Source organism: Hippopotamus amphibius, chromosome 13 (genome assembly GCF_030028045.1).
Source record: "Hippopotamus amphibius kiboko isolate mHipAmp2 chromosome 13, mHipAmp2.hap2, whole genome shotgun sequence".
NCBI lineage: Eukaryota > Metazoa > Chordata > Mammalia > Artiodactyla > Hippopotamidae > Hippopotamus > Hippopotamus amphibius.
In genome coordinates, this window is record NC_080198.1 from 50,254,760 (window position 1) to 50,280,956 (window position 26,197).

Genomic DNA, 26,197 nt, shown 5'->3' on the forward strand with positions numbered 1-26,197 from the left:
TGCCGTTTATTATTGTTCTTTCCTCCTGGCCCCATGCATTTTCATATGAAAATTTTCAAGCACCAAGGAAACCTAAAAGAATACTATTCTAAACAATCACAAATTTACCAATTAAATTCATTAATTATTAACATTTGGCCATATCTGCTTTATCTATAGCTATATCCATGTATTGATCTATCTATATATTTGCAGAACCATTTGAAAGTTAAGTTGCAAACTTCAGGACACCAGCCCTGAAGACTTCAGCATACAAGTCCTAATATTCTCCTACATAAACACAATACTATTGCACCCAGAGAAAATTGATAATTATTCCTTAATATCACTGAGCATCCACTCACATTCCAGTTTCCCTAGTTATCACAGAAGCTCTTCTAGGTGTGTCTATGAACCAAGATCCAATTGAGGTTCATGTATTATGTTCAATTATTATGAATCTTTTAATCTAGAATATGCTCCCACCCCCACCTCCGTTCTATTTTTTTTCTTTCTATGACTTTTGCTTTTGGAAAAGACCAAGCCAGGTGTCTCACAGAATGTCCCAGTTCTAGACTGTCCAAGTGTTCCTAATGGCATAATTTAATTTCTGGTTTTATCACTATTATTTGCTATAAACTGAAAGTTGGTCCTAAAGATGTAATTAGATTCAAGTTAAACATTTTGGGGCAAGACCTCATGAGTGATGCTGTATTCTTTACACTGCAAAACAACAGAAGGTTGGGGTTGGTCACCTGATCAAAGTGGTGACCACCAGACCTCTGCAATGTAAAATCTGTGTTATCCCTTACAGCAAGTAGCTTTCAAGAACACGTAAAACTTCCATTTCAAAACCATGGTTGCTTACTGACCGGCATGGTTCTTGGCGCTGGAGTTGGAGGTGTTGACGCATGCCCCCCTGCTGGAGAGGACTGATATGCAGGTGTAGGAATTGAAGGAGCACTAGGTTCTCTGGCAATGCTTTGTTGCAAGTCCCTTATTAAAGACAGAAGTGTTAGAATTTTGAAAACCAACACATACAAAATAACCAGATCTTTTTCTTACTTTCTTTTCTTCACGTATGCAACACAGGAAATATACTCAAAACAACGATGGTATTTTAAAATATACTACATTTCTGTTCTTGACTACAACTATCTGAAATCTTCTTTCTTCCTATTACTGAATAAAATAGTTTTTATTCTATTTCTGAAGACTAGGGAAAAAGGCAAACTTTTTCAGAGATCACAGTTAGAGCCAGATTATGGAACATGTCAAACTGAGTAAGTGATCCTAAGAAACTGCCCTCTCTCTAACAAGAGGGGGTCCCCTAGATAAGAAACTCCTAACATAATAATCTAAAAATTATCAGAAAACCACAACTGTTCATAGCCACCTAGCTAATATTTTAATCACTGTATCATATCAGTGTTTACAGAAAACAAAACAGGTGAGGAAGTTAACCTACTCAAATCATTGTGCAAATTTCTTGATGAAAACTTTCTGAAGATATTAAAAATGTGGCACTGAGATATTTTATGTTAAAAGATACCTCAATCTATTATTAAGGTAAATTCATTAAAGATAGATGTTGAAAGGACCATTAAAATATAGTATTAAAATTTTTTAAAATATTTTAAAGTCTCCTCTAACAGTAAATTGGAATCCATCCCAAAATCTCACTAAACAAAACCCTAAAGTAAAATACACTCTGTGAAGTACTTGGTATTGATCAACTTCTCACTGCGCTGATTCACGTGCACAGAGCAGTAAACATGACGTGTCCCGAAGTGTCTGCGACAGGACCTATTGTCCTGTGTAATGATTAACAGCAACCCCGAGTCCCCCAGACCACACTTTCACTCTCAAAAACAATCCCAGTTGGAAGATAAATTAGACACTTCATATATAAAGAAAAATAACACACATTCATCAAGAATCAAAACTACTTCTTAATGTTTGTAAATGTATAATCAATCCTTACAATATAAACTATAAGTTTTTAGTCAATATTAAAATTTGAAAAGGTCAAATTTTGAAGCATCTAATATATATTATGTGTATATGTATAACACATATAGTAAATATAACACACAATTATACTTAATATTTTAAATATTTTATTTACTTACATTTTACAATTATTTGATTAGATTTTGAGTATATTTAATCATAAAAATATCTAACATGTATAATTATATTATAAAACATATAAGACATAGTATTTTTTTCCTTTGATAAACTCCAGAGATGACTGCAGTAAATAATACATTTATATAGGACAAATGAGAATTTCCTAGCCACTTACTAATTACATAAATCAAAGCTATTAAATCACAGAGCCATTTTTATCTGTTTCACAAACTGGGCTTCTCTGCAAGACTGAGTTTGAACAAAGGGTTCTATGACTGGAAAAAAAAATAGCCCAGGGGTATGGATACAATCTCAAAAATAAAATTAGACTACTTGGTGGTACTATAAAAAACATACGAAATCCCTTTAATTATTTAGATTAATTTAATATAATTTTCTGAAAAGGTAATATATTCACTTGATTCAAAAACTAAAAAGTAAAAGACCACTATCTACGAATTCTCATTTCACCATTCACTCCCCCAGCCAGCCACCATTCTTTATTTCTTACGAACCAGAGCTTCCTTATCAGAAATAAACCAATTGAAATGTGTATTTTTATCTTCTCCCTTTTTACACAAAAAGCATACTTTACACTGCTCTGTAACTTTTTTTTTTTTACCATTAACTGTTTATCTTAGAGATTTTTCTATGTCAGTAAACAGAAAACATCCTTTTTCTTCAAATAGCTGCATAGTATTTCACTGTACAGATGCAGCTTAATTTCCCAGCCTGGACATTTGACTTGTTTCTATTCTTTTACTGGTACAAGCAACTCAGAAATGAATTCATTCATAAATGTCATTTCTAGCATATGCTAATACACCCTCAGAGTAAATTCTCAAAAGCAGAATAGATGGATTAAAAGGATGTATGCATCTGTTATCCAGACCTTTCCGGGTCCCACACAAGTGCCCCACACAAGGACTGCACCAGTGTGTCCTCTCACAGCAGCAGATGAGATCTGCTCCCAAACGAGTGCCAATAAAACACGTTATCAAATTTTCAAATTTTTGCCAATCTGAAAAATGTTAAATGTTGTCCCCCCACTGCCGCACCCCCTCTGGGCTGCATGGCATGCAGGATCTTAGTTCCCCAACCAGGGATCAAATCCACGCTCCCTGCAGTGGAAACATGGAGTCTTAACCACTGGACTGCTAGGGAAATCCCTAAAAAATGTTATTTCAGGGTAATTTTAATTCATATTTATTTTATATTGAGCGAGGGTATGCTTTCATATGCTTAAGAACCACTGCAGAATTTCTGTGCACAACCTTGGCCAATTTTTCTATTGGGTTTTTTTCCTCCTCACTAATATGCAGGAGTTCCTTATAAATAAGATAAATTTACCTTTTGCCCATGAATATTTTTCAAATATTTTTCCCCCGTTTATTACATTTTGACTCTGCTTATCATGTTATGATGAACTTATTCCCTTTTTTATGGCTTCTGGATTTTAAGTCAGAATTACAAAGACCGTATTTCAGCTTTACTAAGAAATTCTTTCATATTCTCTTCTCGTTTCATTTTATACATTTCAAGTATGGCCCATTTGGAACTTATTCTGATGTAAAAATAACTTTTGCTTTCTAAATGGCTAGGCACTTGTCTCTAACTTTTTCTGATTGATTTAGGATCCTTTTTTACACTAAATTCACATATGTATTTGAATCTACTATCTTCTATTCTGTCTTCGGTCTAATCATGCGCCAGTATCACTGTTTTAATTAGAGACAATATTACATATTTTAATATCTGGTAAATTAGTTTCCCCTTACTGTTATTTTTATTCAAGTTTTCCTGGCTAATCTTGTTTAACTGTTTTTCTACTTGAGCTTTAGGATCAACTTATCTAGTTTTAAATGAAAACCTGTTGATTTTTTTTTTTAAATCAAAATTATGCTGAATATGTAAGTGTATTTCGAACTGACATCTTCATGAAGCTGTCTCATCCTAACTAAGGACATGATACCTCTTCCAACTTGCTCAAGTCCTCTTTTGTGTCCTTGAATAGTGTTTCAAAGTTTTCTTCATACAGGTCTCATATATGACAAATTTATTCCTATGTATTTTATCTTTCTTACTGCTATTTTAAGTGCTCTTTTCCTCCATTGTATCTTCTATGTGCTTATTTGTATGAAAGCTATTGATTTCTACAAATTATTTTTATAATCACCTATCTTCAGTAACAATTCTTCTGTTATTTGCAGAGTTTGGGGGTTGATTTTTTTGGGTTTTTTCAAGATGTACAATCATAAAGTCTGTAAGTAGTGATAGTTCTACCTCTTCCTTTCTAATTTTTCTATCTCTAATTTCCTTCTCTTGTCTAATGGTGTTGGCTGGTATTGCCAATATAATATTAAATAATTTGTCTTTAGGGAGAATGTTTATAGTGTTTTCCCATTAACCATGAAGCTGAGTTTTATGCAGATATAAACAGATAAATAGATCTATTGTAAATATGCATGCATATATATATATATATTCATGTTAAGGAAGTCAATTCCTATTTTACTGAGTACCAGAACAGTTATTTTCTCATCCTTTTTCCTCATCTGTGAAGAGAATCTTTTTCTCCTTAGATGTAAAAATACAGAACCCATCACTGCATTACTGGAATAAACATCCACTCCCCCTTTAACATGGTTCTTTATTAATATTACTGGAGAATTATCAATGGCAAGTATTTCATTTAGAATTTTCACATCCATATTCATAAATGAAACTGCTCTGAAGACTGTTTTGTTTTAATCTTTGTCAGATTTACTTATCAGTAAGACTAATCTGGAGGGTTTTTTGTTTTGTTTTTTAACCTCTAGAACCATTTAAAAAGCATTCTAATTATTTGCTTTTTAAAGGTTTAGTAGAAAAACTGAAAACAACTGGCCCTGCTCTTTCTTGGGGGGTAGAGAGAAGCAGCTCTTAACTTCTCCCACTTCGTCAACGGGAAACTGTTTAATCATGGACAGAGGCAAGAATGATGGTCAGGTCACCTGAAGGGCTCAAGGAAGGCTCACGGTTCCTTTGCAATCATTACTAATGCGCACATGGCTCTGAATGCACCTGAAGGACAGGCTGCCTGGATATAAAGTCTCTGCCTCATATTTGTTTCCCGTGAGTTCCAATGGCCATCATTCCACTCTTTTCTAGCATGCAGTGCTGCCAGCCTGAGTTTTTTTCACCTTTTTATAAAATGACCTGATCTTTTTGCCTGACTGCCTTAATAAGATTCTGCCATTATCTTTTAAGACCAATAATTTATACGCTGGGGTGTCAACAGTTCTTGTTCATTTCTCCTGACCATATGATACACCCTTTCAACAAGTCTTATTTTAGGAAAATGTTCTTGAGTAATATCATTAAATATTTGTTCTGTTTGCTGTTTTGGTTTTTCTTCTTTGAAGGGAATTCAATTTTACATATATTGGATCTTCTTTGCCCACCTTCTCTAATCTTTTTTAATCCTTTCCTTACTTTGACTTCATTTTGATTTCTTCTTTTCTAGTTTGTGCTCCTGTGTTTTCTTCATTGTCTTTTCTCCTTTTTGCTCCTCCCCTTTCATCTTATACCCGCGATGGCTTTGTTCTTTCTTTTACTTGTCTCCTGAATCCTGACACTTCATGTTTTATCACCTCCTCTTTTCTTACCATTTTCCTTGAGTTCTGGCATTTGTTTGTGGTGATCCTTAGTGATTGTTTCCTAACCTTTTTTTTTTTTTTTTTTAATTCATGGTAAAATGACAACATTATTCTGGTGAATGTTCTTTATCCATTAAGTTCTGTAAAATTTTGCTCTCTTTCTCACCTTGATGAATATGGTATCTTTGTATCAACGCTGGATCAACTCTCTATTCATTACTCCACTCCTTTGTTGCTTGCCCAGCTTTCCCAGTAAGCCCCTGCAGAAAGTGATTTTGCCGACATTTTCTGAGCTATACCCATCTCCTCCCTCATGTTCTGTGCCTCTAGTTTCCTGTCACTTCAAGTAAACTGCTTATGTTTATTGGCATTTCCTAAGATTTGTCACCCTGAGCTGTTCTGTTATCACTTCTGTGACATCACTGTTATTCCTACATCTAGAGTTTCTACTCCTTTTCATCCTTTTGTCCCAGGGTCATACAGTTGTTTGCTTGTTGCTTTGTAAAACACCATGGAGGAAAGGAAGGAAATTGCTAACTCACATTGCCAACTCATCACAAAAGTCTCTACATATGATTTTTTTAAAAGAGGTAGTAAGAATATGATTTTTTAAAGAAAAATACTTCAAAAGTACAATTTGAATTCGGAGATTGGGAATGCCATATATTCATTACTAGTAAGAAAAAAATATCAAATTGTATACTTTAAATATATGCAGTTTGGACCTGCTAGGTGGTGTAGTGGTTAAGAATCCACCTCCCAATGCAGGGGACATGGGTTAGATCCCTGTTCCAGGAAGATCCCACATGCCATGGAGCAACTAAGCCCGTGCACCACAACTATTGAGCCTGTGCTCTAGAGCCCATGAGCCACAGCTACTGAAGCCCACACACCTACAGCCCATGCTCCACAACAAGGGAAGCCACTGCAATGAGGAGTCCACGCACCACAATGAAGGGCAGCCCCCACTCACAGCAACTAGAGAAAGCCCATGTGCAGCAATGAAGACCCCAATGCAGTCAATAAAAAAATAAATAAGTAAATAAATAAATTTATTAAAATATATACATGCAGTTTATTGTATGTCAATTATATCTCAATAAAAGTCCTTAAAAAAAAAAGTACAATTTGATACCCAAAATAAACTTACTTTAAGAGTTCATCCCTCTCTGTCTTCCGTGCAAACACTATATCACTGCATTTGTTCTGAAACCTGACGAGTATTTCAGTCAGCTCATTGTAAAACTATGAACAAAGAACAAACACAAGTGATAAACCAGAACAATTTTTAATCTAAGAGGAATACAATCTAGAGCTCATTTGTCAACAACAGCTAAAGTTAATGAGCTAAAATCCTCTGCATGTGACACAGTCATACCACTTAAGTCCAGTAACTTAATATTAAATATGACCTAAGATTCCCTAAGAAAATAAAAATAATAAAATCATTAGAAAGCACTGTCACCAGAAATTAAGTGGCAACAAGTTAAAAGTTTCATGATTATGAACAAGTTCCCAATTCCTAGAGAAAAGTCAACTACTTAATAAAGACCCTAAACCTATTTAAGTGGAAGTATTAGATTTACACCTTCACTTCAAAAATGCAGGCATCATTTCAGAAACTCTTAGAAGAACTTGCAAAGGCACTCTGGAGAGTTTTCTCAGCTTATTTATTTCAACAAAGCGTTTTAAATCAAATTAAAATGGCATTTTACCATCCTCTCTCTTTGGAAGGCTTTGGCAGTATTTCTATGCTCTCTTTAGAAGGTTTTACATTATATCTACCATATGCGTATCACGATAACTTTATTAAGTGATCATTATGGATTTAAAGTACCAAAAGGAATTATGTACTTGAAAAACTTAAAAATCACTTGTTCCCTCAAAAGCAAAGTAATTGGTAAAAACAAACATAAGCATTTCCCTAAAATATTTAAAAGAAAAGCAAGAAAATACTTAAACATACTTAGTAAGCACTCTTGAGACACAGGCAGATCACGAATCTTATCACCATCCAAACCATCAGCACAGAACATAAAAGCCATACACACCCCCTTCCCCACCACATATCAGCTTTGACTACTACTCCTCTTCCCTCATAATTCACTCAGATTGGCCAACTTGCTATCTCCCAACAAAGCATCATTGACTTTTGATATCCCTGTGCTAATTCCTGCTACCTAGAATGAATGCCTACATACCCTCTTACTGCCTGGTGAAATACAGAATTCACTCTGCAAAGTTCCCATGAAATACTGCCGCCTTCATTAAGCTTTCTCCCACTTATTACAGAGTTCTCAGGGGCCAAAGTCATTAAAGCTAAGAAATTCAAGATAAAGAATGATTTGATCCAACTGGAAATACCAATTAATTTCCCAAACTATATCTTCACATCCACACTGGTTAGTTAGCTCTTGTTTCTTTTGTGATTCATACCTTTGTGCCCTCTTTCAAGTTAGCTACAAGTTCAACAAAGTTGTCATATGCAGCAGCTAAATTCTTCAAAACCTCTTCTCTTAAATTAGCTTCATTGTTAGATTGTTTCATTTTTGAGAATTCCTGATGTGAGACCTTGTTAAAAGAAAGATTTATGCAGTTACATATATTTTTCAAATTAATATGGTTCATAACATTTGTACTGATACTTTCCCAACTATGAAAATCTTACATGATTACAAGCAGTTATTATCAGATATTCACCTAACATATTCCTATTGGAGTAACGCAGTACTTTTCAGCTTTCCTTAAGTAAAAAAGACCACAAATTCAGTGGGCATGAAAATATAACCAATAATGTTTACAGATTTCTATTAATATGTAACACTTGCAAAAAACACAATCCTAAATGGATACAGATTTAGTCCAGGTTTATCCTTCCTGTAATTTTTTTAATAAAGATCTTATCAAAGTATATAAACTTTACCTGAATATTTTTAAGGAGTCCTTCTTGTTTCTTTAGAGACTCCTGGACTTTAGTTGTAAGACCCCCATAGATTCGATCCAGTTCAGTGACAGAAATAGCTTCTTCATTTATCACACCATCTTGAGCCAGAGCAGTCAGAAATTTGCTTGTCATGTCAAAATTCACTGATTTCAGGTCATTCTCCAGCCCCTCTCTTTCCTTCTTTACTTCATCAAGATTTGTCAATAAGGATTTTAAGACATTTACAACCTAAACAATTTAAAAAACTTTTAGTTGCACTGCCCAAAAAACCAGAAGCCAATTTCAAGAAGGGAATTATATACAAAGGTTCACCACAGTCAGGGAGAGATGATTTCTCAGAGAGCCAGGTATAAACTGTACATCAGTTTTATTTACAGATCTAAATCTGTACCTTTAGTGGATTCAGAGTACAACAGCAGCAGCAATAAAGATAACAGATTTACTGACCATTTATTATGTGCCAGGCACTGTCCTAAACATTTTACAAATATAAGTTAACGTATTCCTTACAATACCCCATAGAGTATACATTTATTACTTCTATTCCACAGATGGAGAAATTGCGTTTCAGAAAAATTGAGTAACATGCCCGAGGTTACACAGCTACTAAAGGAGCAGAGGTGAGATCTGAGACCTAAGTTTGCCTAACTCCAAACCAATCTCTTAACCTCCCTACATTATACTGCGTCCTACACTATACTGCGTCCTTGTCATGAGGTAGGGGAAGGTATGTTTTTGTCAAGTTAAGAGATACCCTATTTTGCCAACATAGCGAGATTCAGAGAGAGAGAGACGTGGATACAGAAACAGAGATAGAGATATATATGGAGAGAGCACTGGAGAGAGAGAGAGACAGACAGACAAACAGAAAAAAAGCTATAAGCCATATGTTTCTCTTACATCCTGGGAGAGAAAGAGGGGGTGGATTCTGTATCTCTCTTCACATCATGAGTTTTGCCTCTTACTCATCCAGGCAGTCTATGACTAACACCCACATGATTCATAAACACCCCTCTGCAGTAACAGTGTTAAGAGTGTTCAAGTGCCCTCTAAGGCCACTCGCGAGCTGCCCCCTTCCCTCACATCTCTTCAGACTTCTGGGATGACCAACAGGGAGAACAGCAACCTCGATCCCCCTACTCTGCTTGCCCCAGGGATGCTCATAGAAAGAAAGTGGGAAAGATGTAGGAAGAAGGGGCCATCCATGAACCCCATCTACACTCCTGATTTCCTTCTTAACAGCAGCACTTTCAATTCCAAAGGATCTGCTCACCTAATGCCTGTTTCTAAGAAGCTCTGTCCAGCTCTTCAGTCCACGGCCTTATCAGCTCCTTGACAAGAGGGTCCAGAGCGACCTTCCCACGTGAAAACCAAAGACCTGAGGAAAAGTCTCAAGTTTCTTCTACATTTTGGCCTCTGTTACCACTGTATTTCCTAAGTGTCCTATCTTAAATTCAGGGTCTCTTAACATACTGAGCAGTGCAAAGAAATGCTCCTAGAGGTCCAAGAAGCATCAAACCACAGACACTCTAAAAGGAAGGAAGAGGAGAAAGAATCATACCAGGATGGACATGGCAAAGTCTACTAAAGAGATCTAGTAGAATCTGATGTTAGACAAAGTGGACCAGAGTCTTGCTTCCAAATGATTTCCAGGGTATACTGTTAAATGAAAAAAGGTATAAAAGCATATGTATGGTATGTCGCATTTTGAGTGAGAAGGGAAATCAAAATATAAAGCTACACACACACATATTATGTATATCTGTGTGCATATGTATTTCTCACAAAAATAAAAGCACTAAGCACAAACCAGAAACAAATGAATACTGTTACTCAGAGCAGATGAGAAGAAGGTGGAAAGAACAGGGATGAGATTTCTCTGCATGAACCTTTTGAATCATGAACATTCTTTAACACAACCAAAACACAAAATTAAATCAAAATGTGAATACAGCAACAAAATGAACCTAGTTGTCCAGAAAAGTGAAACATGATGACACAGAAAAAAATATTTCAACTCTGACTACACTCCCTTAGTGAATATAATCGGCTTAGTTACTGTGTAACCAAGAGCAGTTTACCTGGAAAACTCAATTTTCTCATCTGCAAAACAAGAATAATAACAGTACCTATATATCAGGACCATTAGAAAGACTGAAATAATCCACATAAGTGCTCAATGTTATTTCTAACACAGGCTAACTGTTCAATCAGCAGCAGCCATCATTATTCACTGTTAGTTAGGTTTCATCGTTTAACTCTATACTTCGTGTGCATTGTGGACTAAAGAGGTTTACGCACCTAAGCCCTCAGACAAGAAGAGAAGAACAGAGAGGAACAGACCAAGAATTCAAGTATCCTTTATTCTGCTGAATTATAATCTCTGTAACTATGTGACATATTTTGTACTGGGGGGATATAACAGCACATAAATTTGAAAAGGCTGTGATACTTTTATCTGTTGGCATATTTAAACTGATAACGGAACCCCAACCATGACTTTGACCCTATGTGAAGGTTGCTTGGCTATTAGGAGAGTAAGAAATGTCATTTTCCTCTATATATAAGTTATGTCTGACAAAAGTTAGAAAGTTTTTAAGTGGCCAAGTGAAATAAAGCTGGAGGAGAAACAGAAGTATGCAGAATTGGTTTTAAGAAACACTCTAGTAAACAAAGCCAAAAGTCAAGAACACTATTACCTTGAAATAGACTGTCTCTTACATAGTATAGAAACTAAGATCCTCTAAGTACCCAAAAACCAGATGCCCAAACAGAACAAAGATAAATAACTACATAGTTGGCCTCTTCATAATGAAAGAAAAAACAGCCTTACCCGTTATGTTTGGACTTCTTAATAAAATATGTACTTTCTATCACTTTAATAATCAGCAATTCAAATAGTTGAGTTTTTCTCATAAAAACTCTGCCTAATGTGTCATCAACTACAATGACAACTATCTGAAAAAGCTTTAATAAACACATGATGTTTGCCTTTTCTGATAAAGACACATGATGAATGAATGTATATAGAACACTGAAAATCATTGGTCACCTCTATGCAGAAAATCTGGTTTCAGTAAAAGAACTTCATATTGACTGTAAAAGTTTTCCTCCCCTATGTAATATCACTATGGATTAACAAAAGCAGCTACTGCTGAATAAAATAACACATCAGTACATGTTCACTCTGATTTTGCTCAGCAAAAAACATTTTTGCTTTTCTATAGAAAGCAGAAGCATCAAAGGACAAAAGCCATAGAAGTTCTGAATCACGTACGTGACACTGAACAGAAAAAAAAGGGATACTAAACAGAGATATTTTATCTAAAATAAAAAGGGGCCAGAACGTGTTGCTGTTCTGTAGGTCTGCAGTCTCTGTTCTTCACAAATCAATCTTCTAACTACCTTCCTTTTCTCCCCCATGTCCTCAAAGCATCTGACTGACAGTGCTTCCCTCAGGTCCCCCTGCCTTGAGATGCAGCTTCTGTGCACATCCACCGTCACGTCTTCTCTCCGCTTCGGGGGCTGGTTTCCGCTGCGGTAGCCACTCTGGACACACCCACTTCCTCAGTCGTCTCGGATCCTACTCATGTTCACTTTTTGGCCTGTCTACTGTTCTCATTATGTACTAATTTCTTAAGAAGGCTCCTAAGCGAGGAGCTCCAAATGCTGGAACGTAAGTACTTCGTCACCTAAATCCTCACGGTATAGCTGTGACACTCTCACTTTCTTCACTGTGCTACAGTTATCCTTGTGTGTGTCCTGCCCACCACACTGGATCATGTGCACCCAGCCTAGTGCCTTACAGAGCAGCTCTCCATTAAGTCTTGGCCGAGTAAATACATGAAATGCTTCTGTGCCAAGACAAATAAGGAATGACAATGATAAACTCCAAGAACTACTATCCCAGGAAATTCACCTTTTTCAAGACGTTTTCAGCACTAGCTCTTGCCTTACCAGCACTACCTTTCAGCACTTACCTTTGGCTTATTTTCCTGTGAACTGCAGGGCCTCTATCTTATCCTCCTACATTACTCCACGGTGATCAGCCCACACTCTCCCCAGGCCCCACTACTGATTTTCTCCTTCCTGTACCAGCAGAAATGTCATGATGACATGACCCATTTATTAACATGCACACCTTGATAACTCTCCCTTCAGAGGTACTCCCAGTGGAATACAGTGGAAGATGGTATAGAATGATGTAAGAAACACAGCATCTGTGGTCAGAAGAGTACCTGGCCAATCCAGTCCTTCCACTTCAAGGAAGTTCCCATACTTCCAAGCCTCTCCCTTTTACAAAATTTGAATGAAACCCGTGAACATATGAGGTACCTAGAATACTATACCCAGTTCAAAAGAGGCATTCAATAAATGGAAATTATTACTACAGGATAGTAGCATTATTACTATAATTACTTTTTACACAGTGTATACATCATGCTACTCTAAAAACCACCTCAATGCACATGAGCATTTTTTAAAAGATGCCGGTAAGAAGAAAAAAATGGGCAATTCATTGTACATAATGGCTTGAACATGGTTTTCATAAGCAGATGATCACCCACATGAGAACGCACGTCCTCACCTCGCTGCCCTGCATGGTCTTCGCTGGGTTAGCAGACGGGATGGCAGCGTTCAGCTCCGACTCCGGCTTACACAGGAGCGCGATGGTGTCCCGATGAGCCTGGTAACGCTCCTTCACCTGTCCATCTGCTTGCACCGCTTTATCCAAAACGGCTCTGAAGTTGTTTCCCTCTGTGCAGGAAAAAAAAATGTTAAAGAGCACAGTACTGATTTTAACAGTAATGTGTATGAGCTGGTTGTACTTTTAACTCTGTTCTCCAACTTTACTTGTTTCCCCCTTCTATAAGCCCCAATTCACTAGATAATAGAAACTGAGCTCCTGTTAGACTTTGCATTTTTGGTTTTGGAAAAATGACAAAATCAATTATAAAGCAAAAGCACAGTTATACCTTAAAATATATTTGTGGTTACTGTCCACCAAATAAAAGCCAATCAACATTAGTCTAATCTTCTCCTACAGCTCATGAATATAGAAAGATAACATTCACTCCAAAAATTGGTACAACTTATTTCAAAAGTATTCTCTCTCAAAGGATCATTCCTTAAATTTGACTTAAAAGAAAAGCAGATATATTTTTAGAAAAATCTCAATATATTACTTTTACAGAGAAATAAAACAAGTCTAGACATCATTTATCTTAACAAGCACAATATTCAAAGTCTTAAAAATAATAATCTGGCTTCAGGTTAACTGTTAAAACTCATCTTTCAACTCGATGATGGGTAATGCCTTAGAGGGCCAGGACAGAGAGAGCGGGAGGGAGTCGCGGGAAGGAGGGGATGGGGATATGTGTGTAAATACAGTTGATTCACTTTGGTGTACCTCAAAAGCTGGTACAACAGTGTAAAGCAATTATATTCCAATAAAGAGCTTAAAAAAAAAAAAAACTCACCTTTTACTACCCACTACTAAGTGAAATGAAATTACGAAACCATATATATATATATCATACAATCTCATTTATGTTTTTAAAATATTCATAGAGCTTGGAACAGGAAATGAGAGTTACAGGATTATTTTAATTTTTATTTTAAGAATTTGAACTTCTCATAATGAACATGGATTACCTTTGTTATTTTTTATGTTACACAGAACTGAAGAAAAACACCTGGATCTTCATAATAGCAGTTTCAGTAAAAACACATTTACATTGGAACCTACTTCAATCAAGCAAAACATGTGGATCCAAATTTAGAACTTACTCAAGTGAAAGTCATTTGCATAAATGCACATTTTTACCTGTTCTTAAAGGCTTATAGAGCTCACTGGACGGCGTCCTTTGCCAGCGTTCCTTGAATTTTGCTTTTAAATCACTATCAGTTGCTTCTTCTTCATCCAACAGCCTTAATGACTTTTAAAATGAAGGCAAAGCAACAATGAAATATCATTTCTGGTGTAAAAATTTAAAACATTTTTTAAATGGTCATACTCAATATAGGTGAGAATTAGTGAGCTGGGACTACTCCTATAGTACTGGCTAAAGTATCAATTAGTGCAATAACTTCGATTGCAGAAACCCAAGTCATAATATATTCAACAAAAAAATCTTGTAAAAATTTAAGGCTAGGTTAGCCATTACCTTACTCAGTAAAACTAAGAAAGACTAAGAGATTATGTACATCCATGTACCAAGACTACTTTGAACAAACATTTTCTTAAGATTAAAATAAATAGCCTTTAGACCTCTGAAGCCATAAACAGAGAAAATTGATTAATTCATGAAAATAAAGATTTAGACTTCAATCCCAATACAACAAACTGAAAATTAATACATAAAAAAACGCCTTTCTAACACACAGCTGAGAATACAGGATAGCAGAGGGCCAGAAACACAAGTGCTAATCCACCCGTAATGGACACAAGTGCTAGAGTCAACGGTATCTGCTAAATGCTGATAGCGGAGAGCAGAGGTCTGCAAACTTTTACGTCAAACATTAGAGTACATATTTTAGGCTTTGTGGACTATAGCCTCTGTCACATACTCGTCTTCTTTTTTCCTTTTTTACAGTTCTCCAGAAGTGGTAAAAACTATCCTTAACTAGTGAACCACATAAAAAAACAGGCCACAAGGTGGAACTGGCTTACTGTCCATAGTTCACCTACTACACATTCTCTACTGGCTTAGAGTGTGAATTTAACAGAACATGAAACACAGGTGTGGCTGTGTTAAGAGTAGGAGGTTAGGTCAAAGGCACGACCTTCCCTCAAACTTAGTCACTTCCAAATGGGTGACACTCAGTGGATGAATTTTTGAAAAGGAAAACTGCCTGAGAGAAGGGAACTTACTTGTCTGAACATTGGCTCTAAATAGAAAAGAAGGGACTTCCCTGGTGGTCCAGTGGTACAGAATTTGCCTTCCAATGCAGGGGATGCGGGTTCCATCCCTGGTCAGGGAACCAAGATTCCACATGCCATGGGACAACTAAGAAGCACACAACAACTACTAAGCTCAAGCACCTGAACAGGAGAGCCCAGGTGCTACAAACTACAGGGCCCACACACCCTGCAGCCTGCACAGCACAATTAGAGAAGGGAGGGAGGGAGGGAGGGAAGGAAGGAAGTAAGGCAGGCAGGCAGACAGAAAGAAAAGGGAGGCAGGGAGAGAGGGGGAGAGGGGAAGAGGAGCACACCAAAAATATATACATATATATATGGGAACACATCCCCCCCCAAAAAAAGCAACACTGCAATAAGAGGAAATAAACCACTATAAGCAAAAATCAGCAAAAATAAATCACAAAACCAAACCACAAAGACTACACACACTGAGATAAGATAAAGAATATAAAATAAATATATTTAATATGTTTTTAGAACAATAGATAAAAGTATGACAGGAGAAAAAAGAATGAGAACTGAAAAAGAACCAAATAAAATTTCTGGAAATGAAAAAAATAAAATAAAAAAATTAGGAAATTAATGGAGAGTTAAAAACTGCTGAATATAACTGAAGAGAACTAGTGAACTGGAAGACAGACCAGAAGAAATCATACACAATGAAGCACAGAGAACAGAAAATACAAGTGGTTAAAAGACCCAGAAAATAAAGTGAGAAGATTCAACATCAGAGATCCAGAAAGAGATAACGAGACTAGGGAAAAAGCAATATTCAAAGAAGTGAAAACCAAGAACTTTCCTGGATGGATGAAAGACATAATTCCTCAAATTCACTGGCTCCAAGAGAACATCAAGCAATTTAAATGAAAGTAAACCCACACCCAGACACATTATAATGAACTTTAAGGAAGAAAAATAAGTGTACAATTTCCATGCTACTGTTAAAAAAGAAAAAAGAAAGAAAGAAAGAAAGAGAGGAAACTCAATAGAACCAGGAGAAAGCTAGGGGAGGAGGGACCAAAAAAAAAAAAAAAGGAAACCAAAAGAGTGAGACAAGTAGAAAATACAAAATATAGAAGAACATGTTCCAAATATATGAATAATCACAGCTAATATATATGTATTTAACCCTCTACAAATAGAGATGAAGATTGTCAAACTAACGGAAAAGGAAAAATCTTAACTATGTGCTATTTACAAAAGACACAACCATAAGGACACACAAGTTGAAAGTCAAAGACACAAGAAAACTACAGACCAATATCCCTTATAAATATAAATGCAAAATTTTCAACAAAATACTACCAAACCAAATCCAGCAGCATATTAAAAGGATTCTACACCATGACAAAGTGGGATATCCTAGGAATACAAGGGTGGTTCACATCAAAGAATCAATTAATATAATACTCTATATTAGTAAAATGAAGGGGAAAAAAAACACATAATCATCTTGAGACCCAGGAAAATTATTTGACAAAATCCAACACCTTTTTATGACAAAATCACTCAACAAACTAGGAACAGAAAAGAACTTCCTCAATCTGATAAAAGCCATTTATGAAAAACCCACAGCTAACATCTCACTTAATAGTGAAACACTGCAAGTTTTCCCCGTAAAATCACGATCAAGACAAGGCTATTACCACTTCCATTCAGCGCTGCACTGGCCAGGGCAATTAGGGAAGACTAAGAAATAAAAGTCATCCAAAAGTGTAAAGGAAGAAGCAAAACTATCTCTACTGCAAATGCTATGACTTTATACACAGAAAATCCTAAGCAATCCATGAAATAAATATTAGAGATAATAAACAAATTTAGTAAAGTTGCAGCATACAAAATCAACATACAAAAAAATCGGCTATATTTCTATACTCTAGCAATGAACAATCCAAACAGGAAGGACAGTTCCATTACAGGACCACCAAAAAGAATAAAATATCAACACTCAGGAATAAATTTAACCAAGGAGATAGAAGACTTGTACAGTGAAAACTGCAAAACATCGTTGAAAAAAATTAAAGACCAAAATAAATGGAATGACAGCCTCTGTTCATGGACTGGAAGTCTTCATACTGTTGAGATCAGCAATACTTCCCAAATGGAACTAAACATTCAATACAATCTCTGTCAAACTCCTAATTTTAGAATTTTCTACAAGGTCAAGTCAAACCACAATAAGATACCACCTCATACCCACAAGGATGACTGCTTTTCACTGTTGTTTGTTTTTATTTTTAAGACAATTATAAGGGGCCTTCCCTGGTGGCGCAGTGGTTAAGAATCTGCCTGCCAATGCAGAGGACACAAGTTAGATCCCTGGTCTGGGAAGATCTCACATGCCATGGAGCAACTAACCCTGTGTGCCACAACTACTGAGCCTGCGCTCTGAGTCTGTGAGCCACAACTATTGAGCCCACGTGCCACAACTCCTGAAGCTCACGCACCTAGAGCCTGAGCTCCACAACAAGAGAAGCCACAGCAACAAGAATCCCGTGCACCACAACGAAGAGTAGCCCCCATTCACCACAACCAGAGAAAGCCCACGTGCAGCAACAAAGACCACCACACGCAGCCAAAAATAAAATAGTTTAAAAAAAAATTATAAGGGTTAACAAGGATGTGCAGAAATCTGAAACCTTCATACACTGATGGTAAAAATGTAAAATGGTGCAGCTGCTTTGGAAAACAGTTTTGCAGTCCCTCAAAACGTTAAACACAGAATTACTTTACAACCCAGGAATTCCACTCCTATGTATATACCCAAGAGATGAACAGGTGCTCAAACATAACTTGTTCACAAATAACAGCATTATTCTGAATAACCAAAAAGCGGAAACATCCCAAGTATCTATCACTGATGAATGGATAAATGAAATATGGTATATCCACACAATGGAATATTTAGCCATAAAAATAAACGAAGTTCTGATACATGCTACAACATGAATAAACCTTGAAAAGATGCTAAGTGAAAAAAAGGCAAATTCAAAAGGCATGATTCCATTTCTCTGAAATGTCCAGAATAAATAAATCTATAGAAACAGAAATCAGATTTGTGGTTGCCAAGAGCAAGGGGAAAGGGGGAATGAGGAGTGACTGCTAATGGGTACAGGGCTTCTTTTGGGGGATGAAAATGCTCTGAAGTCAGACTGTGCTCGTGCTCACACAATACTGTGAATGTACTAAAATTGCACATTTAAAGAGGTTCAAATGGTGAACTTTCATGTTATGTGAATTTTGTCTCAAAAAAAAAGACTCATGTAGATGTGAGATAAACATAGGTGATTTACTAAAAGAACCAATTAGTACCTTGAAAAGGAAAAATATGGGGGGAGAAAACGCAAAAGAATGGCTGAAGAACACAAAAAGGCACAGCTAAACAGCCAACTGAGGAGCTGGATGGCTAGCATGAGACAACCTCCCAGAAAGACAAGAGCGCAAAGGGAAAAAGTAATAGAAACTTTAAGAGATACAAGGAACTGATCCACAGGCACAACCATCAATCTAACAGGAATTCATCGGGAGAGAATGGAGAAAAAAAGAATAATTGAAGAAACTCTTAAGACACGTACGAACCCATCTGCACTCAAAATTTCTCTTGAGGCTGAAGGGCAGACTCACAGCAAAATCACCTAAATGATGAGTGCTAGCTTGTGAAACCCAATAGGAAGAAGGAAGCCTTGAGTCCTAATCCCTGCTGGGTACCATGGGGCTGAAGAGTTTTCATTGAAAAGCAAATCTGTTAAAACATACCTCATCCAGGATTTCTCTGTTTCTCTGCAGAAGTTCAGGTAGCTCTTTGATCAACTGATCAACAGTCTGGATGCCTCCCTGTTCAATCACAGATGTGGACTTAGTCAATATAGACTGAGGTACAGTATCTCCAGATATATCTTCAATTGCTGCTGGAAGATTAAGGGAAGCCAACACCCTGAAAAAATGAGAAACTATGTCATCTAGAGGTCTAATCCTCCTTTTAAACACTAATCTCCTATATCCAAATCAATAGCAGCAGTCAGCACTCCAAAAAAGTGGATAAGCCCTGTCAGTGGAAACATAAAGCAAAATTAAAGGAAAAAAAGAAAATCAGCGACTGATAAAATTAAAACAAAATCATTAAAGAACTAAGTTAGGTTCACAGTTCAGAACTGAAAGCCAAAAAGAAGAAATATACATTAAAATATACTAGATACCTTTGGCTCACAGGTCAAACTTCACTTCTTTCAGTCTAAGTAATTAAAAGTCAAAAATTCTATTTTAAAAATGCAATCTTTTATCACACTCCTGATTGTTATACTGTCAGTGACAAAACAGAAATAATACACAAAATAGTTACAATTTCATATCAGTTAGGCAAAATTTCAAGAGTACATAGTCAATCTATGTATTAATACAGAATCTTCATCTGTTTTGTGACACAATAACTACTATTCTATTATTTCATTTACATAATAGAGGGGATATTAGAGCAAACTTATGTTGCTTTCTCACTGTAAAAGGAAAATGAGGTCAACACCTATGTATTCATCAAAATTAAAAACATGAAAAAGCAAACAAGACTAGGAAAAAACATTCTCAGTAACATATCTGACAAAGGACTTGCCTCTAAGATGTGTAAAGAACTCTTTAAAGATTATTAAGAAGAAAAATTCAATTTTTAAAAACGAGCAAAAAGATTTCAACAGATGCTTCACAAAAGATGTATGAATGGCTAATAAGCACATGAAGAGTTGTTCAACATCATTAGTCATCAGGGGAATGAAAATTAAATCACAATGAGATACTGCTACACACACACTAAAATGGCTAAAATTGAAGAGACTGACAATTCTAAATTGCGATGAGGATGGGGAGCACGTGCATTTCTCAAACAGTGCAGGAACGATGGCTTTGGAAGACCATCTGGCCATTTCATGTGAAGTTAAACATACACTAACCATACGACTCAGCAATTCTGATCCCAGGTTATTTACCCAAGAGAAATAAAACACATCCACACAAAGATCTGTACACCAATGTTCATAACTGAAATGCCCATCAAAAGGTGAAAGAATTAACAAACTGTTTGACCAAAAACAGGAATACTGCTCAGTAATAAAAAGGATCAAACTGATACATAAAACATAGAACATGCTAAGGAAGCCCAACACATTTTTAATATACACTGTTACACGCTGTACACACTGCAAGTACTGCATATTATACATACTGTAGCAATACCATACACTGTACATAATGTACTAACAACATATATAATATATAATCTACTACTTACTGTATATGATGTACTATATACTGTAATGTATATACTGCACATGCCATAATGATTACATTTATATTAAATTGTATAAAAGGTAAAACTACGCTATGGTGACAGGGAGCAGATCAGTAGTGGCTAGAGGGTAGAGGAGGAGGAACTGAATGCAAAGGTATGAGGGAATTTTTTTAGGGTGATGGAAATGTTCTCTATCTTGATCATGGTAGTGGTAGTTAAATGGGTATACACATTTATCAAAAAGAATTGAACTGTACACTTAAAATGGGTGTATTTTATTATGTGAAAATTATATTTAATATATTTTTTAAAACAGTGTATTATTTTCTTAGTCTTCAATCCATCAAAAACAAAAACTGGTTCAGAATATTGAATGTACACGTATCTTAACTTTAAAAGTTCATTTCTACTTCTCACTTCCCTCAAATAAATAACCCCTAAAATACAAATTAGTGGCCAAATATTTTCACTTTGTGGCCAAATATTTTCACTTTGTTTCAGTAATTAAATTTCTTCCAACTATAACATATTTGCTAGGGTTCAGTAATTAGTGTCCCCAAGAAACGTGTGTCTATATTTGCTCTTTCAAATATCCTTGACATTCAGCTCTGAGCTCAGAAAACTAAAACGTTCATAAATAATCAATCGGAAAACATCAGAACTTTAGAGAAAAATAAAAGAGATGAAAGTTAAGCTCTACTTACCCATTTGCCAAAGTGGTGGCTTCTCTCATTTGAGCAATTGATCTGTTAACTAAATCAGCTTTCCTCTGATTATAGGCAGCCAAAGACTGCTGCACTGACACAGGAACCATCTTCTCAAACAGATCTAAAGTTAGGAATCAAAATTTCAACAAAATTTTAAGATAAAAACTCAATCTGTAAAGTGACTACTCATACTTCCTTTCCAATATTCACATTAAAAGTCTACAAATATTTAAAGAGCAAAACTAAATCACTATTAAAAGTATAATGACGAAGAGAATTTTCAGATCACTACATTCATGGGCAATGATAATAAAAGCTTTTTCTTTGAATTTAATTTTCTTAGCTTTTAAAGATGTGTTTGGGGACTTCCTAGGTGGCACAGTGGTTAAGAATCCGCCTGCCAATGCAGGAGACACGGGTTCGATCTCTGCTCCAGGAAGATCCCACATGCCGCGGAGCAACTAAGCCCGTGCGCCACAACTGTTGAGCCTGCACTCTAGAGCCCGTGAACCACAACTATTGAGGCCATGTGCCACAACTACTGAAGCCTGTGCACCTAGAGCCCATGCTCCAAAACAAGAGAAGCCACCATAATGAGAAGCCCGTGCACCACAATGAAGAGTAGCCCCCGCTCACGGCAACTAGAGAAAACCCATGTGCAGCAACGAAGACCCAACGCAGCCAATAAATATATAAATAAATTTTTAAAAATAAAGTGGTTAAAAAAAAAAAAGGTGTGCCTGCTGTGGAACCACAGATACAGACAGCCAACTGTAAAACAGCCGGTCAATAACTTGGAATATTACCCTTGGCAACTCAGCTAGAGGCTACCATAACACTGCATATACCTACAATACAATATTCAAGGCTATTATAACATTTATTTATCTGATACATCCATGACTCCAGAAGTTTATACTTTTTTTATGGGTTTTTTTTTTTTTATCTTTGGCCGCACTGGGTCTTAGTTGCGGCATGTGGGATCTTTCATTGCAGCACACAGGCTCTTCATTACGGCGCGTGGGTTTTCTCTTCTTTAATTGTGGCGCTCAGGCTCCAGGACACGTGGGCTCTGTAGTTCTGGCGAGCGGGCTTAGCTGCCCTGCAGCACATGGGATCTTAGTTCCCTGACCAGGGATCGAAACCACATCCCCTGTGTTGGAAAGCAGATTCTCTACCACTGGACTGCCAGGGAAGTCCCAAGAAGTTTATATATTTAAAGTCATATTTATGTATGTTTACTTTTAATAGCAGAATCTTAAATAACAAATGTTAACAAAAAGACAAATGCTCACTGAAGTCTTTATCAGTATGCAGACACACAGTCTCAAGTTCCCTGACTCTGCTGTATATTTCATGTTTTACTACCATTTACATTCCATCATAAAATCTCACTTTTATTCTCATAACCATTTTGAACAACATGAATGCTAATTACAGTCAAAGCATACAATCACAATTATGTGATTTTAGCTACAAAAAATTAACTGGAGAAAAAATAAATAAGATTAAAGTGCCTCTGATCAGTTGACATACCAGTAAACTTCTGGCTGATGGGTACACTGACTGGTGTAGATTTCACAAGCGTGGCTTTGCCAATAGGGTCTAGATCTTTAAGGTCTGGAACTCGATCATGATAAATGAAGTCATTATCCTTCTTTGCTGCAGTAAGGGCACGACTGATCTTGTCAGAAAATTCCTTCACGTTGACATATTCATCATAGCGAGAGGCCACTGTTTTAATCAATTCTGCCGCATGCTAGTTAAGGAAATGTAAAAAAGAGAGAGAGAGAATATTGTCTTTCTTTTTTTCAACCAATTATCCAATCATTGGTTTTTTTTTTTAATCTTTAATTTGAAGACTGGCATTACTAGCAATGTGGTCAACAGAACAGCCTAGAAATTCTCCCATCACAAAATACCAAAATTTCAAAAATGAAGACTAACACAGTGCAGACATCCCTTTAAAGACATGAGTGAATTACCAAGAAAATAAATCAAATATATAAACTGACACTGAGGAAAGCTGGCCCTGGCTATTTGGTATTTCTGTACCCAAAGGACTAGCAATTAAATGCATTAAAAGCCCTCAGGGAGACTTAAGGCAGGGGTCTTGAAACTACATGAGACAGAAAACTAAGAAACATCCCCCTCACCCCCCGCCCCCACATGAAGGCAGGAACCTCAGAGCTGTTGAGAGGCTGTCTCCCAGGCCACAGTCCTCAGTAGAGTCCCTGAATAAAACTTAGACTCCAACTCTTATGTTGTCTGTTTTTCTTTCAGTCAATACCCCTAATACTTTAAATATGCTACCCTAAAAAAAAATCTTTCCTCCAGAAACTCCTTTCTCAGAAGTACTTCCATATAACACTTTCATAGGATGCTAAGTTATTGCAATCAAAGTGAACTTCTGCAAAAATGTTTGATAACCTGAGTGTGCCTGTCTCTGATTTTGTCAGTGTGGAGTATAATACAAGCACACATTTTTTTATATATAAAACTTAGGTTTTTTCCTTTCTCATGAAAAGAACTAATTAAATTGAACTTCCTAAACAAGACTTGCATAATATCTTCTAATATCAGTTCATATTTAAATTTCCTTCACTGTCCCCAAAATACAAAATACCCCTCAAAATACAAAATACCCCTCAAAATACAAACAGCTCATGTAAACAGCCCTTGCCCACGCTGCAGTTGCCCCAAATGTCACAGCAAGTTTCTCACACACCCAGTGCTGATACAACAGCATAGAAGGTACTCTGCTGATTACCAGATCTATTTATATATATATATATATATATATATATATATATATTACCACTGTCCTCCTCAAGCTGTGGAACTGTATGACCCAATTTAGACCAAGGCTAGGCCACAAGTTAAGCACTCCACATCCTTTAGGGAGAATTAATTTAGAATATTTTATATTAAAATAGACACGGATAGATAAAAGAGAACTGAATGCAAATTTTGCATGAAATTTTTAGATAAAATATGAGACTTCAAAAAGCACACAGTAGGTATAGCCTAAAAAATAAAAACAATCACCTATCTCTGTTGACAGGGCAAATGAGTAGGAAAGGCTTTTGAGCAAATTTGGGAATCTCACTAAAAAATAAAAATTAAAATTAAAAGGAAATCCAAGTTGTTTAAGTATTTATTTCTGAGAAACTCACCTGTAACCTTGCAATCTCTTCTCCAAATCTCTTCTGCTGCTTTGCCAGGATGGACTGGTGGTACTCAGCATAGGCCTGCATGATACAGTGCTTTGCAGCCAGGACAGGGAACACCTCCTGGAAATAAAAATACTGACCAGGGGAGAGTCCAACCACACAAACCACCACAGACAACATGGGATGCAGGAAGAAAAAGGAAAAGGAGACAGAAATTAGAATCACCCCATTAATGGTTTAGAGATAGGTTAGTCATTAGGTGTAAACAGAGAAGACCACATGATTTTGCATGAACTGGAGTCAATGAATTCAGTTTTTTTCTTCCAATTAGAATTAAGGTTTGGGTTTTTCTTTTTTAACTGTTAAATGAAGCCAATTTAAGTTTTTACAATTCTCTTTAATTGAGCCATGAAGTCAACATTTTGTTTACAAAGAAAAAGGGAAAGCATGCATTAGAAAGAGAAGTAGAATGGACATTCACAGAGGAATACCAAGCACAGGACTTTAGAAGCTTTCTTGTGAACCCTTACCCAGCCCTTAGAGTTAACTAAACCACCATTACTCACATATACTAATGAAATTGCTCTATAGCTGACTGTTTCAACATGTTTAAAAGATAAAAGACAGTAAAGTAAGTTCCCACTTAAATTCATATCCTAAGAGACTTTTTTTAATAAAGATGATTTTAAGCCATATAAAAATTACTCAGTATCACATAAAGACTAACATTTCAATATCACATACTCAAAAACATATAGCAAACACACAAACACACTAAGCTAATGACTAATATGATAAAGTGTTATTTTGCCCTAACTTATTTTGAAAATAATTCTAGTCAAAGTTAATTTTAGAAGATCCAAAAACATGAACCAAAAAAGCCGTAGAGGGTCTTCCAAAATGTCAAATCCTAGCCTGCAACCTCATTGTTTTTAGGAAGTACATGCCATATAATATCCAAGAAATACACTAGACAATCACTGTCTAGACAAAAAAATAAGAGAATCAAAAACTGAATTACTACCTTGTGTGCTTCCCTGTCTCCCAGTGAATAATTTCCTAGCTTCCTGGGTCACTACTTGCAGATATTCCAGTTTTATAACTAGAATATGAAAATACCTTATGAGCTTTATTAGTAAAAAGGCAAAAACAAAAGACATCTAAATCTCAAACTGCACTCATGCCAGTTCTCAAGGTAAGTCTGGAGCAACTTGGTACTTAAACAGGAGATTTTCAAGGAATACCAGGAATGGTGCAGAGGTAGTTTCCAAGTCTTTGTAGGTGACATTCTTCTCTCCAGGACAGGACTGAACTAATGGCCCAACAGGATGTAACGGTACACTGTGCAGCTGATCATGAGGTCTTTCAGATGAAAAAAAGGTGAGAGGAGATCCCAAGTCTCTTTTTAAGAGCAACACTA

The 26,197-nt window shown here is 36.3% G+C and overlaps 1 protein-coding gene across 2 annotated transcripts in view; it reads right to left on the bottom strand.

Moving 5' to 3' along the window:
* PDCD6IP (programmed cell death 6 interacting protein) overlaps nucleotides 1-26,197 on the bottom strand; it is a 57,352-nt gene that overhangs the window by 4,987 nt on the left and 26,168 nt on the right. The window contains exons 7-16 of one of the 2 annotated variants that reach the window (XM_057706775.1): nucleotides 24,781-24,897; nucleotides 23,141-23,363; nucleotides 21,602-21,725; nucleotides 19,376-19,553; nucleotides 14,522-14,633; nucleotides 13,283-13,452; nucleotides 8,674-8,922; nucleotides 8,187-8,321; nucleotides 6,901-6,995; nucleotides 852-975 (exon numbers count right to left, since the gene is read on the bottom strand). In XM_057706775.1, the coding sequence (XP_057562758.1) occupies nucleotides 852-975; nucleotides 6,901-6,995; nucleotides 8,187-8,321; nucleotides 8,674-8,922; nucleotides 13,283-13,452; nucleotides 14,522-14,633; nucleotides 19,376-19,553; nucleotides 21,602-21,725; nucleotides 23,141-23,363; nucleotides 24,781-24,897 (1,527 nt within the window). Of the gene's footprint in view, nucleotides 1-851; nucleotides 976-6,900; nucleotides 6,996-8,186; nucleotides 8,322-8,673; nucleotides 8,923-13,282; nucleotides 13,453-14,521; nucleotides 14,634-19,375; nucleotides 19,554-21,601; nucleotides 21,726-23,140; nucleotides 23,364-24,780; nucleotides 24,913-26,197 lie in introns of both variants that reach the window. The other variant, XM_057706774.1, reaches the window with a different exon arrangement.